The following is a 22,734-nucleotide window of genomic DNA, read 5'->3' on the forward strand; positions in this document are numbered from 1 at the left end:
ATCTGTTTTTAAGATGCTTCTCCAACTTTGCTGTATGACTTTCAGCCACCACTGGAACGAAGCTTTAATAAGAAATCCTCAGCTTTTCCTCTTCATCAGTCTCATATGAAAAATACCTCCAAACGTTTGCTTTTACCTTTCTTAGTAAAGAGTCTTCTTGCTAAAGGTCTTCTTATGTTCTTGCCATTTTACATGAGCTTGAGCGTTGAGGAGCAGCTTTAATTTTTAGACATCATTGTCCAAGTGAGTCAATCCAAGAGTGGAGGGGTTGTGCGTGTGCGTGTGTGTGAGTGTGAGTTCTTGTACTTGCATCTGAGTGAGAACCATTTTTCATATTTTTATTGCAAAGTGGGGACATTTTCCTGGCCCTCACTTTTCCAAATTTTGTTCTTGGGACAGGGGTTAGGTTTAGAACTAGCGTATAAATTGAGTTATGGTTAGGGTTAAGGTTAGGTATGAACTGGTTAGGTGTGTGTGTGTGTGTGTGTGTTGTGTGTTGTGTGTGTATTCTTGTATATGATGCACTAGTATTGCAGTCAGAAGCTGTTTTCAATGTTTAAAGAGAATTAAATTTAATTTAACTGCCATGGGCCAAGTACTGTGAAGGTCATGGTTTTTATTAAGCATTGATCTAATATACAGAAGTAATGTGTTTAGCAAATATTAGCGCTGAGTGGACCATAACTACCACCTGGCCCACAGCCCAAGATGTAAACCACCTCAAACACAGCAATTATGTTAACTGGGCCAATATATACAACTTTAGTATATTCCACTAGGACAGCATCAAAGGTCACATTAACAAGAAAACTCCTATATAAGACACCACACAAATATCATTCATAGGTTGTTATTGCTTTGATATATCTGTCAATTAATGTTAGGTTTTAGGATGCAGGATGATCAAGGGAAAAAACCTGCTGAACAGATATGAAACAGTAAGGAAAAACAACAGTGAAACCGATAAGAAATTACAGATAATACTGCACTTATTCTGCAAAACATGTCAATGTGAGAGCACTTATCTTTTATAATGAGTAATTAAAAATTTGTTTTTGGGGGCACAAACTTGTTTTGGCAAATAAGTCACAAATATTTGAAAACTAAAGGCAAATAAACAGTTACAAAAAACACTGTGGTTTTGACCAAGGCTGATAATGATCCTCATCCAACCAGTTCTGCCAGATTCAAAATATGTGGGACACAAACAGTTGTAAAGTAGTCAATTTCTACAAAATACTTGAGAAAATCTAGAAATTTCAATTTCAAGTTCAGTTGACTACAGTCACACACAAGCATATCACATCAGGTGACCGTGATAAAAGCATTATTATTCAACAATGTGAAGGAGGTTTGTCCTATTCGCTCAGATGTTTAGTTTAGTTTGTTCCTGAATGTTGAAGTGAGAATGCAAACCATGACAAGATCAAAGAGATTACTGGGGCCTTCAGAAAGAAGATCGTAGCAGCCATGTGTCTGGTAAGGGATTTACCGAGGTCTTAAAAAAATCAAATAAGCCATTCCACTGTAAGAAAAAGTGGAAGATCATCAAAATGACTGCCAATATGGCAAGGCATGGCTGTCCAAAAGGTTTACACTAAAAGGCAGACCTCAATAAGCAAACAGAAGTCCACAAAAAAACCTAAAATATTAAAGCAGCGCCTTTCAACTGTTGATATAAAAGTGCAAGCCTTTACAATTTAAATGAGACAAACTGGCATGTCAGGCAAAGAAATGAATAATCCCTGAAGTAGGTAGTAGGCCCATAGTAACTCTGGAGGAACAGCTGAGATCCACAGCTTAAGTGGGAGAATCTGTGGACAGGTATGTATCTTTGCCCTTCTACTTTACAATTATGTGCTACTTCGTGATGGCCTGACACAAAAAAAAATAATAATAATTACACTAAAATTTGTGGTTGTAATGTAAAAAAAAGCTTAAGAGGTTTAAATACTTTTTCACACATGAACTGATACATCTGTCTGGCGACACATACAGGAGCAAGTAGAATAAAAGCAGAAACCTGTGTGAAAACATTAAAAACAGTTTGGCAGAGGTCACCACACCTCACCAGAAAGTGTGCTGCCAGTTAGTGATGACAGATTATGTTTGAGTAAATGTTAAAAAGTCTTTTAAACGCACTGAATGTACTCGTCTAACTTATTCATGAGGTTTTTGTACTGCTGGTAATTACTCTGTCAGTCTAATAGAAGAGCTTCCACTCGGAAAAGTTCAACAAGACATAACATATTAACTAAGATAATGAGCCTCCCAAAGAGGGGAGAAGCTGTAAAGATGGGGAGGTGACACAGGGTGGGGGGAGGGCGGACGAGGAGGATGCATTCACATGAGAACAGGAAGTGAAACATGAAAGTAAAAAAAAAATCTGAAGATGAATATCAGTGTCTGTTTGGGTGAGTAAGAGAAAGACATGAGGGAAGGAGGAAAATGGTGCTTCCATCCCCCTGTGGTTACCAGCATAGCTTTCCAGTATTGATTCATAATGCAACCCAAAATATGACTCCGTTTTTGTGTTTCTCACCTATCAGAGAGGATGTAGCCAACTCTGCAATGTCATAGCGACTGGATTTATCTGCCACACTGCCGTTGGACGGATTCTGACCATCCTGCACAGCACGATGCAAGAAAGAGACAAAGAAAAAGATTATTGCAGTGGGAAGTCAGAAATCAGTTTAATCTTGGTTTGGAACAATAACAATAGTTTGTTGAAATCAGCAAAGTAGTCATTTTGGATTTGGTACAGTGTCTTACAAAAGTATTTATACTCCCTTGAAGGTTTTCACATTTTATGATGTTGCAACCACAAACCTCATTGTATTTAAGTTGGATTTTTTTTTTGTGATAAGTCAACATAATCATGAAGCGTAAACAAAAGGATACATAACTTTAAATTTTTAACAAATAGCTGGACTTCATCTACCAATTTTAATTACTTTTGAAGGCAGTTAGCTGCACTGGATTTTCTTTAGGGGTAACATTAGCACAGTTTAAGGGTTCCATGCCACACTTTTCAATTTTGAAAATCATGTGTCCTATTCGTTCCATTTTATAATTGCACAACCTTTTTTTTTTGTGTATATCATACAATAACACAAAGTAATGCAATTGTAAGATAGGTTCCTCACATTAAACGTTAATGTGTCTTTGGGTAAGCTATTGAATCCCATTTGACCTCTGATTTGTTCGTTTTTGTGTACTTGAACTCAGGACGATGGTGTAGGTGTATGAATGGTGTGGATGTGCACGTGTGTTAATGGATAAATTAGAATTGTGCATGAAAAAACAACTAACTTTGTAAATTAGAACAGGTTCACAAGAACAACATTCACATCTCCCCCTTTTTACAATTCCACCCACACATTTGCCAGTTTATTTTCTTCCAGGCAAAGGAGAGATAATGAAGTTAACAGCCAGAAGTTCTGCAGTATTCACACTCAGTCTGAATCAGGTGCTAACAACAGAAGGCACAATCCCAACACCCAAGTAGGTGCAATCAGAGCAAAAAGATGAGCTATTTTTCCTAAACAATTAATTCTGATTTGGTATTCTTGAGCTGACGGCAAGGACTTTAAAGTTTTTAATAAAGTGCAAGCAACGCTGGATTCGGGGCAGATGTGTTTTCCTATATGAGAGCACAGTATGTGGTTTTCAATACAATACGGCCCTTTTTTTCTCTTTTAGACAAGAGTTAGGTTTCCCTTCTCCTCCTGTGATTGGTTGGCAGTCATGCTCATCTTGATCATAAGTGGGAAGGTGCACCCTTCCCTCTCTTAACAGCTTAATGAATGCCTCGCTATTCGAACACATGGCCAATCATACAGAATTTCCTTCATACATTTCAATGAGCTTTCCAAAAATCAACCTGGAAAATGAAGCCTGAGGCTTGTGTTGAATTGCCTCCACTCCTGTGGCTGCTTTGTATTTGTTTATTTATTTCTTTTATACTAGTGGCACTTAAACTGCCTTCATTGGTACCCAGAAGGAATGTTGGTAAGGTGTATATGGAGCAAAAAAACAAAGTAAGTTAAACTGTGGGGTAAATCACAAGCAGCCAAACAGAGTTCAAGAATGTTGATCTTTGCTTAAATTAAAATCTACTGGAAATGTAAGTTTGGGACAGTGGACTGGGAAAGGGTACCCATGGTGCATTTGATTTACCTCTCAGGTGAGAACTTGGATCTATAAATGCCCTCTTTGCTAACTGTTGCATTCAATGACAAGGTCAATACAGAGCAACAACAATGCATCTCTCTGCATTTTACACGTTCAAACAGTGTAGCAAAACATTCACATTAACAGAGGTTCGTCAGTACAGTGGTGAGCAACAGAATAGAATAGAATAGAAACTTTATTTGTCTGACACCAAGGGTAACAGAAATTTGTTTCAATAAGGCTCTTCATCACCTTATACACACATACAAAACACTGAAACGAGATAGACACAAAATGATAAAAATTGAAGGTTGGTGAAATCCTTGTGCTGTTGAGGATTGTAACTGCGGTTGGGATAACAGATTTTTTTGTATATTCCTTTTCTGGCCAGTGGGACTTTGTATCTCCTGCTTGATGGAGGGAGACCTCATGAGTAATGGAGAGGATGAGAGGGTTCCTCTGTGATCAGGATGGCTTTCCTGTTTACTGAGCCCTCATACAGATGGGACAGTGAAATGGGGTAATAACCAACAGAACCAAAAATGAGCTGCAAATTACTGCAGCAGTCACAAAGTTTTTAACACCTGGCAGCTATACTGGATTTGAGCTTTAGTTTTGGTGTGAAATAGTTAACTGTGCCCATTTGAATTGAGTCAGTCAGTTCATTAGTTCGTTAGTTCCTTACTTCCTTATCTTTTAAATGCCAAAATAATATTCAACTAATTAAATTAAAAAGTTGTTGCATAAAACATGAAGTAAAGATTTGGAGGTATACTGCTATAAACACATTTTATTTCTTTATTAATAAAGTATATTTAAAAAAAATTTAATAGAATTAAATAAAATGCAATGAAAACGCTCAATATTTTTGGCTGTCATTTTCAGAAATTGAAACACATATCATGCAGTAACTCACAAAAGTGAGTACACCCCTCATATTTTATGTGGGTGCCCTCGAAACTGTGCCACATTAGCAATATTGCCTGTACCAAAAACAGTCTGAATCAGATAGTCTAGTTTGCAATTTAGTTTTTTGTCTTTTTATTTGTTTGTTTTTTGTTTATTATTAGTATTTAGGATTACTTTATTTTATTTACTTTAGCTGATTAATTATAATAGGTAGATATTAATGAATTAATATTAAATGTTATATAACCCTCCTATAATCTTTAGGACACTTTCACATTTTCTGTGTTTATTTATTTATTATGATAGCAAGTTAACTAAAAATGGAAATACATCTGCTCTTCTTTATGAATTGTTAAGAGCTGAAGGGGAAGATGTACTTCATGTTTCAGAAACAAAATCATTTTATTAGATCTGACAAACAGTGAGACTGGTAAATATTTGGACATTTAAGCCATTTAAAGTAGATGATGTTTGCTTACCAGACAGAAAAAAGGCATACCTTGATGGGAGCTGACTGACCTTCCTCAGTCTGGTGCAGCAATGATGGGGGTAAGTGGAGCTCTATGGGGAATCACATACAAATAACTGGTGTTAGATTCGTAGACTTATGTGTGGCCAGGGGTCGAACGAGACCCGTATATAATGGATGAGGTGGTGTGTGAGAGAAAGAGACCTTTGAATCCTGTTAGTGCCATTTAACTGAGGCCCCTCTGCATATTTAGCTTTGCATCAGGTCAAGCACTGCCTATTGGACCTATAATTGATGGTGATGAGGCTCATATGAATGACAAGAGGAAATTAAATGGATGCCAGTGCTATGGAGGACTGACATCATTAAAAAGGTCAGCAGACACAAACACACACACACTTTCCCACTCGAGAATATAAACACATGTTTGGGGTTTCCCAGGGGGAATGTCGTCAAGACAATCGGCGGTCACGATGGAAACGCCGCAGCAACAGGGGCCAAGTGATACCCTTCCAGTCTTTTATGTGACACATTCACACACCAGATGGAGACACACACCCTCTGTACATAGAGCTATATCTGATCTCCAGCCTCATGATGCAGGTCAGGAAAACTCCATCATGATTCCTGAACCATTTTAAATCTTACCCTGACTCACACACACGTAGTCACACACACACTGCTACTGTTCTCTTTTCTGTTTGTCTGCTACCTCACAGCTGCCTCCTCCCTCCAGAGCTTGAAAGCTCTGCGCTCAATACCTTCAACCTTGTTTAGAAGAGGCTCTTTCTAAGTAAAACATACATTGTTTTCTGTTTTTTTTTTCCCACCTGAAAATTATGCCGAAGCTTGTAATCTTGAATGTGAAGTAAAAATATGCAGCATTACAGAAAGAGGGGATGTCATAAATTAGTTTTAAATTACAAGAATCTTTGGATGGCACAATTGTATTACTCCTGTTCTTTCCGAAACATATCCAACTATTCCAGCAAAACAGCCTCTCAGATGCATCAAACACAAAAGAGAAAATTGCAACTCAAATCACATCTTCAAGTCCTGGCCAATCGGGGATGACAGTCTGTCACATTTCAAAGCCAGTGCTTTTCTCCCTCCATCATCTACCTCCTGTCCACAAGTCAGCATCTACAGATTGCTTTTTGAAACAGCTGTGACGGAGCAGATTAGAAAATTTTTCAGATTTATGGTTTTAGAGCTGAGTCTTTCTGGATTCAGAGTAATTGTTCCTTTAATAGAGTCAACTCACTCAAGCACTAAGCTAGACACTATCTATCTCAGTCGAGAGTCAGCACTGCATGGATATTATTCAGCTATGTCTGCTCAAGTTACAACACTTAACTCTCACAAAATTAATGTAGATTATTGCTAAAATCAGAATTGGTGATCGTTCAAAACTTCCTCTGCAGCTCTTATGTTTATCCTGCAAGTTGAGACAATCCTCAGATATTCAGGCAAAAACAGGTGGACTCTGACACTGACCTTTGTGACCTTTGCAGAGGCAGGCACCCATGGTCTAAGCGCAGCCAACCGGTTATCTGTTCACCATGGTGGAGGAGGAGGAAGAGTGGAAAAAGGAGGAGGAGAGAAAAGAGGCAGCAGAGGCAGGAGAAGTATCACTAAGCTGAGATACCGAGTGGGGGGAGCAAACGCTGGATAAGCTGGAGACTGATGCACCGGCTGACTTGTCTGTATGGGAAAAGAGAGGTGAGAGAGCGTCACTAACAGAGTGTGGGGAGGGGAAGAAGGGGACAGAGAGTGGGAGGAAATTGGGGAGAAAGCATGACAGCCTGTTTGCTGACGAGTGTGAATCCCCTCCCCTTCTGTGTCTACCATTCTCTTCCCACTGTATTCTTCCTCTCCATACAACTGTATTCATTGCAACCTCAGAGTGAACAGCTAAGGATAATCAGAGTGTAAATCATCTGGTTAAATGACAGACTGTAATCTCAGCAGTTGACAAAACACTTATTAGATCACTTTGATCATCTTAAGGTTCAGATTTGATTTAGATTCTGGTCATTTTGTAATGCACAAGATTTGTCTTGGTCTCAAGTGCACATCTTTATGGTCTTGGTCTTAGATCAGACCCGGCTTCATTTTTATTTGTTGTAGATTTATTCACCAGCACCAGTAAAAACCCAAGCTGCAGTAAATTATTTTTTTGATAAACCAACACAAACTAGTGCATAACTGTGCAGTGGAAGCAAAATAAAACATAATTTATGTTTTTTGACAATAAAATATCAATCATTATGGCATACATTTATATTGAGCCCTGCCCCTAAGTCAAAACTTTGTAGAACCACCTTTCACTGCAATTACAGTCACAAGTTTTTTCTGGGGTTTGTCTCTACCATCTTTGCACATATAGAAACCTTTGCTCATTCTTCATTGCAAAATAGCTAATGCGAAGATTTGCAGGAAGACGAAGGCGAACCGCAGAGGGGCTGATAATAGTCTCTATTTCATAAGGTCAAATAAAACGTGGCGAAAGCTTCCGGGACATAGACTTAAGAGGCACGTCATGTGCTGACAACCAGACTTTCTGTCCAGGATGATACTCTGGAGCTGGTCGGCATTTCCGGTCAGCGAAATGCTTATTCTGATATGCGGTTTGATGGAGGGCATGGATGGTTGAGTTCTAGATGGACCTGCAGAGACGGATATGTTGATGGATAGTGGAAACCGTTATCTCTTTTTCATCTGCTGTGAACAGAGGTGGCTGATAACCAATGGATGATTCGAAGGGGGAGCGTCCAGTAGCTGAAGAAACATGTGAGTTCAAAGCATACTCAACCCATGGTAAGTATGAACACCAATCACTGGGATTAGTGGACGTGAGACAGTGTAGAGTGGACTCCAGATGCTGGTTCATCCTTTCAGTCTGATCGATTGAGGATGATACCCCAAGGTAAGAGAGACTTTGGCTCCTAACACTAAACAGAACTGTTTCCAAACTTGAGAAATTAATTGTGGTCCACAGTCAGACAGAATGTCCTGAGGTATCCCATGCAGAAGAAAAACATGCTTAGTGAGAAGCCTGTCTGTCTGAAGTGCCGACGGGAGCTTTCTAAGAGGAACGAGATGGCATGCTTTAGAAAAACGATCTACAATTGTGAGTATGGTGGTCATACCTTGCGAGAGGGGAAGGCCGGTCACAAAATCTAAGGCAATGTAGGACCATGGCCGATTGGGAATGCTGAGAAGCTGGAGGAGGTCCGAGGGTGGTTGGTTACTTGTCTTGTTCTTGGCACAGGTAGTGTAGGCTTGAATGAACTCCCTCACATCTTTATGTACAGAGGGCCACCAGAATCTTCTCAGAACTAGCGCTGTAGTTCTGCTTACTCCGGGATGTGCTGAAAACCTTGAAGTATGAAGCCAATGGATGTGTCTTGAAAGAACAATAGATGGAACATAGGTACGGTTTGGTGGTCACGTGCCGGGATCGGGTTCATGTTGTTGAGCCCTGGCTATAATGTCCTCCACCTCCCACTTGTGTGCCCCTATAGTCCAACTGGGAGGCAGGATTGGAGATGGTTCCTTCTCTGAATCATTAACTGCGAACAGTCTGGAGAGAGCATCGGGCTTCGTGTTCTTAGGGCCTGGTCTGAAAGAGATGCACAGATCAAAACGGGAATAGAACAAAGACCAACGGGATTGACGTGGATTCAATCTTTTGGCTGACTGAAGGCATGCCAAGTTCTTATGATCTGTCCAAACCTGAATGGGATGAGCAGCACCCTCAAGCCAGTGCCGTCATTCTTCTAAGGCTAGTTTGATAGCCAATAGTTCTCTGTCACCCACATCACAATTTCTCTCAGCGTCACTTAGTCTGCTGTGGAAAAAAAAGCACAGGGATGTAGTCTTCTATCTTCTGAATTCTGTGACAGCACTGCCCCGACCCAAATGTCTGAAGCATCGACTTCCAAGATAAACTGTTTAGTAGAATCTGGGTGAACTAAGACGGGGGCTTGAGAAAACTTCTTTAATTCCAGGAAAGCTCTGTCAGCGTCCAGGAGAATATAATCTTTGAAGAGGTTAATGCGGTAAGGGGGGCGGCTGTCTGACTATAGTTCTTGATGAAGTGCCTATAAAAGTTCGTAAACCCTGAGAACTGCTGCAATGGTTCACGGGAATCTGGTAAAGGCCATTCCAATACCGCCTTCATCTTCTCCGGGTCCGAGCGTACCTGTCCACCCTCTAAGATGTAGCCCAAAAACGTAACTGAGGATTGGTGGAACTCACACTTCTCGGCCTTCGCAAATAGACGATTCTCCAAAAGGCGCTGAAGGACATGACGGACATGCCGGCGATGCATCATGTACTGGTTCGAAAGCTGAAGTGATAAGAGGAAGAGGATACTTGTTTTTTACAGTAATCTGATTTAAACCCCTAAAGTCTATGCAAGGACACAAAGATCCATCCTTTTTCCATACAAAGAAGAACCCCGCCCCAAGAGGTGAAGAAGAGGGCCGAATGATACCTGCTGAAAGTGACTCATTGATATAATTCTCCATAGATTTTTGTTCTGGTCGGGAGATATTATAGAGTCTGCTTGAAGGTAGAGGGGCACCTGGAAGTAGGTCAATAGCACAGTCATAGGGTCTGTGAGGAGGCAAAGAGAGCGCCTTCGTCTTACTGAAAACTTGTCGTAGGTAATGGAACTCAGAGGGAACGTGGGACAAGTCTTGTGTCTCATCCTCCTCACCATTAGACTCAGGGAAACTTGGGGAAAAAGCTGACTGGAGACAAGTGGAATGACAGCTAAGAGACAATGATTCAATGCGACGCTCGGGCCAATTTAAGTGAGGATTATGCTTGAGTGATCAAGGGAAGCCTAAAACTAATGAGCTTTGAGAAATAGGAAATACCAAAAAAAAAATCCTTTCCCTGTGGTCACCTGACAACACGAGTTCTATGGGCTTGGTGCGCTGAGTAATCTGTTGTAATTTTTTACCATCTAAAGCTAAAACAGAACATGGAGATGAGAGAGTTTCTACCTCGATTCCAGCCTTGTTAACCAGCTCAGAGTCTATTAGGTTCTGTTCACAACCTGAATCCACAAAGGCAGATAAGTTCAAAGTGTGTTGGTTAAAAATTATAGTAGCCGGCAGGCTAAGTCTGGGGGTTTTGCAAGTAAGGGAGTGGTCCGCCAATCCCCCTTTCATAATTGACCGACCCTGTTTAATGGCTGCCCAGGGCAGACTGGACAGGCGGCAACGAAATGATCTGGAGAACCACAGTAAAAACACTGCTTAGTTCATCTGCGTCTCGGTCTCTCTTCTGGGGTCAGGCGTGTACTTCCCACCAGCAGGGGCTCAGATTCAGGAGCTTTTTGTTAAGGTGGGGGCTTGGCATTGGGTGGTGAACTAGTAAATGACTGATTTGTAAACCAATCTTTCAACTCTAGTCCTTCTCCTTTCTCTCATTCTATTATCCACCCTTGTAGCTAAAGAAATAGTCTCATTAAGTGTGAGAGGCTCGTCAATAAGAACTAACTCATCCTTTCAAGGCTCATCCAAAGCATGAAAAAATGCTGCTTTCAAAACATTACTATTTCAACGGCTGCTAAGGTACGAAACTCTATTGAAAACTCTGTAAGAGGTCTATTTTGTTGTTTTAGTGACCACAACTGGTGACCTGTACCGGCCTTATCAACCTCAGGGGAAAAAGTTTGCTTAAACTCCTGCACAAACTCATCAAAAGTGCAACCACAATTACTACAATCAGAGAACCGGGCCTCTGCCCACTGCAAAGCCCTGCCTGTTAATAATCCAATGATGCAAGAAATCTTAACATCATCGTGTGGGAAGGAGTGTGGAGAGCGGTTAAACACAAGAGTACACTGGAGCAAAAAACCTCTACTATTACTCACCTCTCCGGAAAACTTTTCAGGGTTCGGGGAAATGACATCACGAGAGTGAGGAAGCTGCTGAGACACCAGAGATACAGTAACGCCATCTACGCTCGAGGAGGACTGAGTACTTAGGGAGTGCTGTAGCATGGAAGCTATTTGTTCTAACTGTTGGTTAGTTTGTTGTTGCTGCTCTGCAAGGGAACGAAGAGATGAACCGTGAGATTGAATTTGGACTACATGTTCTGAAAGAGTTCTTCTAAGTACTTCTGCAGGGTCTTGGTGGCCAGAGTGTTCTGTCATTATGCTCGAGATAGTTCTGACCCACATGCAGATGAAACACTCAGAAGAAGTAACAGGATTATGAATAAGATTTATTTTCTCAAACAAAGGTAAATGGGAAATGTGCAGGAACTGGTAAATCGCCAACTGTACAAAGAAAGAGAAAAAGCAGGTAAATTGAAGTGCTATAGTTAACATGAATAAATAAATCAAAACACTACACTAAACGTGATAAATGGGTTATGAGATGAAGCTTACTATGTTGGAGTGATCTAACCGCCAGGGGGGGGGGGGGGGGGTTGAGGGATGATGAGGAGTTCAGTATGGAGGTACTTGCGTTGGAGGGTGAACAGGTTACACTTATGCCAAGGTTCAGATGACGGTGAAACAGGAAGCTGCCACCTGGTAAGTAAACAGGAATCTTGGATCTTAATCCACAAAAATAGGAGACCTTTCTCCAGAAGTCGAAAATCCAAAACAGCAAAACAATGCTGAGAGCGAAGTCAGGCATCAACAAGAGTAATCCGAAGTTTCAGGTAAAACAACCTGCAAAGGAGCACAAACAAAGGTTACTAAGAGCATAGCACAAAGCAAAGATTAGCTGTGGCTTGAGCTTGTACCACTGAAGGCAAACACTCTGGCGCTGAATGCTGGCAGCTTTCGGCTTAAGTACACCTCCAAGCAATCAGCAGATCAGTCGCACCTGTCACCCAGCACACCTGAGAACTCCAGCACCATCTGAGAAGTGAACATAGTAACAAAAGAAAAAGCACACACAAACAAAACTCCAGATCCTGACACATTCAGGGTCATTATCCTGCTGGAGGTGAACCTCCACCCTTATCTCAAGCCTTTTAAAGCTTCTAACATTTGTTTTTCTGAGACTGCCCTGTATTTAGCTCCATCTATCAACTCTGATCACCTGCCCCTGCTAAAGAAAAGCACCCCACAGCATGATGCTGCCACCACCATGCTTCACCTTGAAGATTAGTGTGTTGAGGGTAATGTGCTATGTGAGTTTTCCCACATGCATAGTGTTAGAGCCTTTGACCTAAAGAAAAGTGTCTCCATGGGATCCTGGCTCCACTTTCACTTCCAAAAAGAAACTTTTTTCTTGTGAAAGATCTGCTTATATTATTAATAATTACTTTAAATTTCCTATGTCACTGTTATTTTTTAACTAATGGATCCAATGTAATATAATGTACTAAGATTTGATAAATTCATCTACAAAATGTGTATTTTGTTGAATACTTTGGAAGCAACTCTAGTTTTAGTGTTGCCGACGAATATCACAGCTTGGTGTCCTCAGATACTTGTTGTAGTGTTATTGTCTTCTTTGTCCTTACAGATTTCTCCTTTTAAACGCGGTTAGCGAAAACAACTTTGAACATCGCAAAAGGAGGTACATTTCTATTCTTCTGCCTCGTCTTCTGTTTTGTCATTCACTACACTTGAGATGCCTCATTGCACTTCTTATTTTTTCTTCATCAGAATGAGAAATCACTTCTCACTTTTCAAAGCAAAAAGTGCTGTGGAAAAACGTTTTAAATGTTTTCAGATCAATTTCACTTGTGACCCTGGCAATCTTACTGGTTCTATGAATTCTTGAGCTGCATTCTGTGCTTGCAAATTTTTTAAAGTCTGGTTCCTATTCTCAAAAATTGCTTCCTATTCTCTGACTGAGCTGATCTAACTTTGCTGTTTAGCATACCTCTGCTCATTATCCTCTCAGTAAATGTGCTTGATGGGTTTATATGTGTTGGTCATCCTCTAAACTAAGCTTTGTGTTTTGGTCCAGTTGTGCCTCACATAGTTTGTATTTTCAGCATTAGGCTGTTGTTGTTGGACTTTCTGTTACTGCTCCTGTTTTTTTTAATCTAAATTTCTTCAACCTGTTTGCCTCCTGAAACATTTGCTTTTGGGTTCTACACACCATTGAAGAGAACCTCCAATTTATTCACCATACAGCTGTGCCATCAACTTGTTCACAAAGGTCAAAGAGTCCTTAAGAGTCAGCTAATTAAAGTGGAGAACATGACATCCACTGTCACTCTTTTAGTTAAACTCAACAATAGGTCCCGCAAAGCAATTGATCAGAAAGTGAAGCTAATTTATGTTCTTAGTGCAGAGAAAGAATATAAAACAGGCTCCCAGGGAGTTTTCTGCAGCAATTTTCTTAAAAATACTATGAGGAAATAATAGTCCAGGGAGAATTTGGAAGTTAGAAATACATTTGAGACTCTGCCTGGCCAATAATATAAATAAAAATTCAAAATATATAAAGCAAAGGTTTAAAATAATGTCCTGCTGATTGGTAAGACATTATAAAAACAAAACAAATATTCTGTTTTGTTACTGTTATTAGATTATGTTTGCATTTTTGTTTTTTGATGGTGATCACGGTAATAGTTACAATAGGAATTGAACAATGCACAGGTGAGACAAACATTGCAAATTCTTTTATGACGTGTTATTCTGTCCATAAAAGTTATGACTTTTATGGACAGGATTTCTAGGCGCAGCCAAGGGCCGGAGGGGGTCTGGTTTGGGGACCAGATGATTTCATCTCTTCTTTTTGCAGATGACGTGGTCCTGTTGGCCCCCTCTAGCCAAGACCTACAGCATGCGCTGGGGCGGTTCGCAGCCGAGTGTGAAGCGGCTGGGATGAGGATCAGCTCTTCCAAGTCCGAGGCCATGGTTCTCAACCGGAAAAGGGTGGCTTGTCCTCTTCAGGTTGGAGGGGAGTTCCTGCCTCAAGTGGAGGAGTTTAAGTATCTCGGGGTCTTGTTCACAAGTAAGAAAGAAATGCAACAATATAAACTATGCCAAGCAACTACATGAAAAGAAGTCATAAAAGTAGTGTTTTTGTTTCTGTCAAGATATTTATTTTTTGTTCCAAAGATGTGCACTTTTCTTTTACCTTCTTTTGACAAGGCATGAGTTCAGTTCTCAGTTGGAGACACTATTTTGTTTACACTTTTAAAAGCATATGCACACTTTTTCCTGTTCCATTTTTTACAGAGAAGGATTTCATAGTGTTTACATTTTTATATGCAAATGTGCACCTTTTCCTTTAAATTTTTAAAGCAGGACTTCATTTCATAGAGGCTTTTTGTTTTTGAACTGCACACCTTTAATCATTTAGGTAGGTAATTGCAAAAAACACTGGACGTTATGTTTTAAAATGTTATATAAATAAATGAAAGTTCTCAAGATTTTGTCTTGTGATTTTGTAAACATCGCGGTGATGTATACATACATTATGGGTCAATTTTAAGAATACTTTAAGAAGTGTATTTCTGTATATAAATAGTATGCTATAAGTAATATGCTAAGCGAACTTACAAGTATATAGTAGTATATAGATGAGTGTACTTGCATACTTTAATGTATAATTTGGTAAACTTAAAATGATCTTGTAACAGTATACTTAAAGTATACTTTTATAAACTTAAAAATGTCCCAATTTAGTCTGAAGAAATATTCAATTAGTATACTTTCTAGTACACTACAAGTACATAGTCAATTGTATACTTAATATACTTAAACTCAAACTCAAGAGTACTTAATAAAATGATCTTCAAGTATACTACTTTTTGCCAATTATTGCCCAGGTTAGTTCCAAGACTAACTTAACTTAATTTCCAGATTCTTCAAGATAATCCTTGGTTCTCAAACATAAACATTACATGGTAATGTTGCATCACTGTTTTGGTCATAATTTTCAACCATCTTTGATTCACTTGTTTATATTCTACATAGCCCCTAAGTCTTCCTTGTTCATTCTGCTTGGTAGTTTAGTTGGGTTGTTTTAGCATAGTGAAGAGTTTGTTGATGGAAATATGTTTGACTTTGAGATGACTTATTTTTGTCAATAAATTCTTGTATTTTAAGAAATTGTGTGAATTCATTCCATGTGTGCAGAGTTTTGTTGTTCAATAATGTCAGAGCTTGGCTCATCAATTTTGTCCTAATACCACCGCCTTATTGGGCTGGTATTTACAGGACAACCCCAGACCGAAATATTATTTAATAAAATATTAAAGTATTAATATTAAATAATCATATTCATAATCACAACACTGAGTTGATCAGCAGGTGGTTCCACTGGCACCAGTCCACAAAGTCCTGTGTCTACTGTGTGTACTCTGAGTCGTCCTCACCTGTAATGAAGCCCACTAAGGCAGAGTCATCTGAGAATTTTTGTAGATGGTAGTCTGTGGAGTTGGAGAAGTCTGCAGTATAGAGGGTGAACAGGATAACATCATGCAGAAAATGTTGTCATTTTGGCTGCTGTTATAACACACATGATAACTATCAATAAGGAAATCATAACTTACCACAACATTTTTAAGGATGGGCCTAATAGTGTTACACTACTACTTTTACTTAACTTACTGCTCCTTAACTTCATGTTGCAGCTAGTTATGTTGGAATGCGTATGCTAGCTTGGATGTAAACAGAAACAAGTTTAGATTCAATTTTCTTTTCAATAACAGTGCTATATGCAAACAACATAGTCTAAGCATCACTTATTGTGGAAAATATCTATGTTCTTAGCAGGACACTTTGAATTTGCTGTCTTTATTTAACTATTTAGGCATAATTTACATCTATACCAAGGCAAGGCAGGTTTATTTATGTAAAGAATCATCCATGCACAGGGTAATCCAATGTGCTTAACCAGATGAAGGAACAGAAATACAAACACACATCAAAAGAATACAAAATACACATCAAAACACAAAGCATCACACAAAAGCATTGAACTTGAGACAAATACATACAAAAAGAAAGAAAAAGGTAAGAACACAAATTTAAGCAAATAAAATCAATAAAAACTGATGAAAAAAATGAAAATGATCATAAAAAATGAAATGACAAAGCTTTTATTCTAGAGTTGAGGAGTATAGAAATTAAATGCTGCCCTTCCTGAAGTGGTTCTATACTCTAGACTTGAAAACTGGCTCGGGGTTCATCTGCTTAGCTGTGTTTCTCTCCTAGATGAAGCCTCTAAAGGAGCTACAACCATTCATGTTTCACTTTTTGTTCCTACAGAAAGTATTACTGGATCAGTGCTTCTGTGTTGTTTTTTTGTTTTTTTTTGTGAAGTGCCTTGAGATGACATGTGTTGTGAATGTGGTGCTATATAAATAAAACTGAATTGAATTGAGTGGAACACACTTATAGTCTTCCATTTAACTTGTTGAGTGTTAAACTGTTACTTTTCTAACTTCCTGTAGCAGCTAGATGTGTTGCAGTGTGAACCCTAGCTTGTTCGTAAACAGAAATCAAGTCTGGAACCAGTTTCAACTTTTACTTTCTACTTTGTTTTAGTTCTTATGACCATAATTTCTACAACTAACATGAAACATGATGTTCTTAGCTGCTGGATGTGTAAAGTCATCTGGCTGATAAAACCATGGCTTTTCCCCAGAAATCAATTTCATTTATAAGGACTGTTACTTGCCTAACTGCTAATCTACCTCAAACCCTCAGCAAACGTTGATTTAGAGCTTGTGTTATCATATAAATGGTGAAGCTGGCTCAGTCAACTTAGTATCACTCTGAAGACAGATGTTAATCTTCACACCTTTAAATTAAATCTAATTCAAACACAAATGACACCATCTGTATTCCTTTCTCAGCTACAGTTGTTCCTATCCTAGCATTGTAACTGATGCTGACATCACACTCAGCAACAGCGCCTTTGCCTCCATGGTGGAGGAAAATCCTGTTGCTGTAGCAACCACATCCATGCTTTTGATTCAAAAGTAATTTGCCAGAGAAAGAGGGAAAAATCACATTTTTATTGGATATTGGACATCTGGGTTGACAAAGCTATCAAACATCCAGACACGGACTTTATCCTTTAAAGGAATTTGCTGAAAAGATTTGACTGATGTATTCAATTACCCTTTCTAAGTGACCCCAGAGACCATTCCTTCAGTTTTACAGTCCGTTAAAGCAGAAAGTATTAGAAGAAAAATCTAAATTCTTACAGAAGAAATTGATAAAAAAAAAAAAAAAAGGCCTTGGAAAAACTGTTAGTGATTACAGAGATTAAATCTGATAATTTTTTTCCCACATCTTGTCTCCGTGATAGTTCAGAACTGATCTACAAAACACATATAATTAACAACAAATATCCTAACTCTCCACAGTTAACGTGGTTTATGTGATGTAACCTGCTTGATATTTCTGTTGACTTACAGATTCATCTGAGCTGTCAGTCTTCTGGGGCCACAGTGTAAACCTGAAATGTTTTATTGGTTTTCTTGAGATCCAATGTTTTTCGAGAGTCCCCTTTGCACCAAAAAACACAGCGTTGAATCTGACGCTATATTGGTTTCCGGAAACCTCAATGAACCCTACAGCCTCGTTGAGACATGGTGGAAGTATCTCAAAAAATGTGTGGCCCTCTGGGACTCTTTAAAGACATTATGGGAAACAGTATAAAGTTCTAAAAGCCTTATGGTGGACTACCAATAATCCCCTCAGTGTGTCTGAAACCCCCTCTAAGCACACACTGGAGAAACACTAGAACACCTCGAAGAAAAGCAGGGCCCCTCAGAGATTCATTGTGCTCCTTTGGGAAAACCTTTGAAAAGAAGAAAAAAAGGAAGAATCCAATCATGAATCCTCAGTATGCTCTAACCCAGGAAAACTATCATTGAACTCTGGAAACCTCCTTGTGGACTGATAAAATAACCTTCGAGAACATGCTTAGTCACCCCATACCACTTGCAGAGCCTGATATCAAAGACATTTCCAGTGAAATCCTGTCTTTGAGTGTCAGAGGCTGTTTAAGGTCTTAGCGACTTATGCTGAAACACTCTACTCTTATTGACAAAGGAAGAGGGCAGGCTCAGGATCTGTCTGACCTCTGGTGGTAGAAAGGTAAAAGTGCAGTCAGTCAGTCATTTTCTACCGCTTATTCTAGGGTACACCCTGGCGACCTGTCCAGGGTGTACCCTGCCTCTCGCCCATAGACTGCTGGAGATAGGCACCAGCTCCCCCGCGACCCACTATGGAATAAGCGGTAAAAGTGCGTAAGCTCCATTAGTGTTCAGTGGCTCTCCTAAGTCTACACGGTCCCTGTTAAAATGCCAGGTTTTTGTGATGGAGAAAATGTGGCAATGATAAAAAACAAAATTAAATGTTTCCCAAAACATTAATTCAATAGAATAACAAACAAATATGTTAGATAAGGAATGTAAATATAATAGAACCTGATTTCATGAATGTGCACAGTTAAACAAATTCTGATTCATTTTCCAGGATTCAGTCATTTTGAGTTCACACCTTCCATTAATTTTAGAGAATCTGATGAACAAGAAATACAGTTCCACTGTCCTATTAGGATTTTCTTTGAAAATGCACTCATAGCACCCTTTAGCAAAAGCCACGGTTAAAAAACAAAGTGGTTATTGTACAAAGGTATAAAAAAAATCCAAGTATTATAGCACAGTGACGACAGTCAGCAATAACTGAGAAGAATATTGGACGGCAAGAATAACGTAATAACGTAATAAACGTAGTAACGGCAAGAAAGGTAATAAAGTAAAAAACCTTGTTGTTACTTTAGACCAGGACATGTCATTTAAATCCCATATTAAACAGGTTTCTAGGATTTCCTTCTTTCATCTCCGGAACATTGCCAAAATTAGAAATATCCTGTCCAGGAGTGACGTTGAAAAACTAGTCCATGCATTTGTTACTTCAAGGCTGGACTATTGTAATTCGTTACTATCAGGATGTCCACAAAATGCAGTTAAAAGCCTTCAGCTGATTCAAAATGCTGCAGCAAGAGTTCTGATGACAATTAAAAAGAGAGATCATATTTCTCCTATTTTAGCTTCCCTTCATTGGCTCCGTTAAATCCAGAATAGAATTAAAAATTCACCTCCTCACATATAAAGCCCTTAATGATTTAGCTACATCATACATCAGAGATCTGATTGTTCCATATGTTCCTAACAGAGCACTTCGTTCTCAGACTGCAGGTTTACTGGTGGTTCCTAGAATCTCTAGAAGTAGAATGGGAGGCAGATCCTTTAGTTATCAGGCTCCTCTCCTGCGGAACCAGCTCCCGGTTTTGGTCCGTGAGGCAGACACCCTGTCTACTTTTAAGGCTAGGCTTAAAACTTTCTTTTTTCATAAAGCTTATAGTTAGAGTGGTAAAGTGTTTGCAAGCCTCCTCTGGGTCTCCTCCTGCCTCCCACCTTGCATGAACCAGAACAATCCATCTGTGTTATGTTAGATTATTACGAAGCCTCAATGTGCTCCTGTTCTGTCTGATTTGCCACACTGTCTTGTCACTGTGGGCACTTTGACATGCCGTCTGCAAAATGGCTCTTGTTCTGTTCTGTGTGACTCAGTCTCCTGTCAGTTTAGAGCCCCCCATCACAAATATTAAACCTTGAGATTGAGCAGATGACAGTGTCGGGTTTTGCGTCAGCTGATGATTTTTTTTGTCTAAGACTAAAAAGGGAGTGGGAGGAATGTTCAATATCCTCGTGAGTCTGTGATGCTCCTCAGTGGGAAGCCACAACCATTCAGCAACAAGCAGAACGACAGCTGGAAGCTTCTCAGTGCTGGATCACTCCGAAATTCTACAAAGTATTCATGAGGCAGCGTTTTTTTGCTTCAGCATTTGGAGCATTTGATGGAAAACAAAATGTGATTATATTCATTTTCGTATCACAAACAAAATTTACTCTAGCTTCTGTGGAACTTTAGTTTTTTTCCACTCTGTTAGTGTAGAGATTACCAAGTCTAAATAAAATATGGAAACTAATTTTCTGCAAGGGAGAAGAAACTTTATGTTATTAACAAGGTCAAGCTGACAGACCACCATGCTTTTTATAGACCCACTGCCTCTGGTGAGTGGGAGCTGAGAAAAATGTACTTACTCAAGGAGAAACATTATTTACCTCAACAGGGTCTGGCTGCACTGAAGCTGCAGAATGTAGAGTCAGCAGCAATCAGCCCTGGGAATATGGACAGATTAAACTTAGTTTATAGCTAAGCCTAAATCAGTTGCTATTTTTCTGCTAAACCATTTTTTTGTTGTAATGTGAAAGACAGTATCCTTGACTTTTACATTCTTTTACAACTGTTTCATTTACTTATTACATTTTTGTGTCTGTTTTTTTAATCATTTGCAAATAAAAGCAGCCATCCTACAGCTATTGTGATATATATTTGTTAAGGGTACCTGTTTCAAATTGGTCATAATGTGTATTTATTTATGGATTTATCTTCAACAACACCCTGCATGTAGCTTCTCTGGAGAAAAGCCTACTCATGTCAGGATTGTGTGCATGATATTTTGCAAGTAGGCCACAACGTTCAATTATGGTACTTGGTGCACAGCAGCTATTTTTTTTCGTAGGTTAGATTATTATAATAGTAAATATACAGGTCTTTGTAAAATCAATCAGGCAGCTGCAACTCATCCAAAATGCTGCTGCCAGAATCCTGAGAAAAACAAGGAAAATGGATCACATTACACCAGTTCATAGATCACTACAATGGCTCTCTGTTTGTAAAAGCATATACAGGTCCTTCTCAAAATATTAGCATATTGTGATAAAGTTCATTATTTTCCATAATGTCATGATGAAAATTTAACATTCATATATTTTAGATTCATTGCACACTAACTGAAATATTTCAGGTCTTTTATTGTCTTAATACGGATGATTTTGGCATACAGCTCATGAAAACCCAAAATTCCTATCTCACAAAATTAGCATATCATTAAAAGGGTCTCTAAACGAGCTATGAACCTAATCATCTGAATCAACGAGTTAACTCTAAACACCTGCAAAAGATTCCTGAGGCCTTTAAAACTCCCAGCCTGGTTCATCACTCAAAACCCCAATCATGGGTAAGACTGCTGACCTGACTGCTGTCCAGAAGGCCACTATTGACACCCTCAAGCAAGAGGGTAAGACACAGAAAGAAATTTCTGAACGAATAGGCTGTTCCCAGAGTGTTGTATCAAGGCACCTCAGTGGGAAGTCTGTGGGAAGGAAAAAGTGTGGCAGAAAACGCTGCACAACGAGAAGAGGTGACCGGACCCTGAGGAAGATTGTGGAGAAGGGCCGATTCCAGACCTTGGGGGACCTGCGGAAGCAGTGGACTGAGTCTGGAGTAGAAACATCCAGAGCCACCGTGCACAGGTGTGTGCAGGAAATGGGCTACAGGTGCCGCATTCCCCAGGTCAAGCCACTTTTGAACCAGAAACAGCGGCAGAAGCACCTGACCTGGGCTACAGAGAAGCAGCACTGGACTGTTGCTCAGTGGTCCAAAGTACTTTTTTTGGATGAAAGCAAATTCTGCATGTCATTCGGAAATCAAGGTGCCAGAGTCTGGAGGAAGACTGGGGAGAAGGAAATGCCAAAATGCCAGAAGTCCAGTGTCAAGTACCCACAGTCAGTGATGGTCTGGGGTGCCGTGTCAGCTGCTGGTGTTGGTCCACTGTGTTTTATCAAGAGCAGGGTCAATGCAGCTAGCTATCAGGAGATTTTGGAGCACTTCATGCTTCCATCTACTGAAAAGCTTTATGGAGATGAAGATTTCATTTTTCAGCACGACCTGGCACCTGCTCACAGTGCCAAAACCACTGGTAAATGGTTTACTGACCATGGTATCACTGTGCTCAATTGGCCTGCCAGCTCTCCTGACCTGAACCCCATAGAGAATCTGTGGGATATTGTGAAGAGAACGTTGAGAGACTCAAGACCCAACACTCTGGATGAGCTAAAGGCCGCTATCGAAGCATCCTGGGCCTCCATAAGACCTCAGCAGTGCCACAGGCTGATTGCCTCCATGCCACGCCGCATTGAAGCAGTCATTTCTGCCAAAGGATTCCCGACCAAGTATTGAGTGCATAACTGTACATGATTATTTGAAGGTTGACGTTTTTTGTATTAAAAACACTTTTCTTTTATTGGTCGGATGAAATATGCTAATTTTGTGAGATAGGAATTTTGGGTTTTCATGAGCTGTATGCCAA

General features: G+C 39.6%; 1 protein-coding gene and 1 long non-coding RNA gene across 4 annotated transcripts in view; one reads left to right on the forward strand and one right to left on the reverse strand.

Annotated features, from left to right (window-relative positions):
- Positions 1-7,240, reverse strand: part of fam131c (family with sequence similarity 131 member C) — a 21,934-nt gene extending 14,694 nt beyond the window's left edge. The window contains exons 1-3 of one of the 3 annotated variants that reach the window (XM_047388672.1): positions 7,049-7,106; positions 5,562-5,643; positions 2,543-2,627 (exon numbers count right to left, since the gene is read on the reverse strand). In XM_047388672.1, the coding sequence (XP_047244628.1) occupies positions 2,543-2,627; positions 5,562-5,579 (103 nt within the window). In that variant the 5' untranslated portion in view covers positions 5,580-5,643; positions 7,049-7,106. Of the gene's footprint in view, positions 1-2,542; positions 2,628-5,561; positions 5,644-5,755; positions 5,811-7,048 lie in introns of those variants that run through there. The other 2 variants (XM_047388596.1, XM_047388515.1) reach the window with 2 other exon arrangements.
- Positions 7,174-14,348, forward strand: LOC124882390. Its single transcript, XR_007041895.1, has 3 exons — positions 7,174-7,273; positions 13,057-13,110; positions 14,290-14,348. It is a non-coding gene; the product is annotated as an uncharacterized LOC124882390 (long non-coding RNA).
- The last annotated feature ends 8,386 nt before the right edge of the window (positions 14,349-22,734 follow it).

This window comes from Girardinichthys multiradiatus, chromosome 1 (genome assembly GCF_021462225.1).
Source record: "Girardinichthys multiradiatus isolate DD_20200921_A chromosome 1, DD_fGirMul_XY1, whole genome shotgun sequence".
Classification (NCBI taxonomy): domain Eukaryota; kingdom Metazoa; phylum Chordata; class Actinopteri; order Cyprinodontiformes; family Goodeidae; genus Girardinichthys; species Girardinichthys multiradiatus.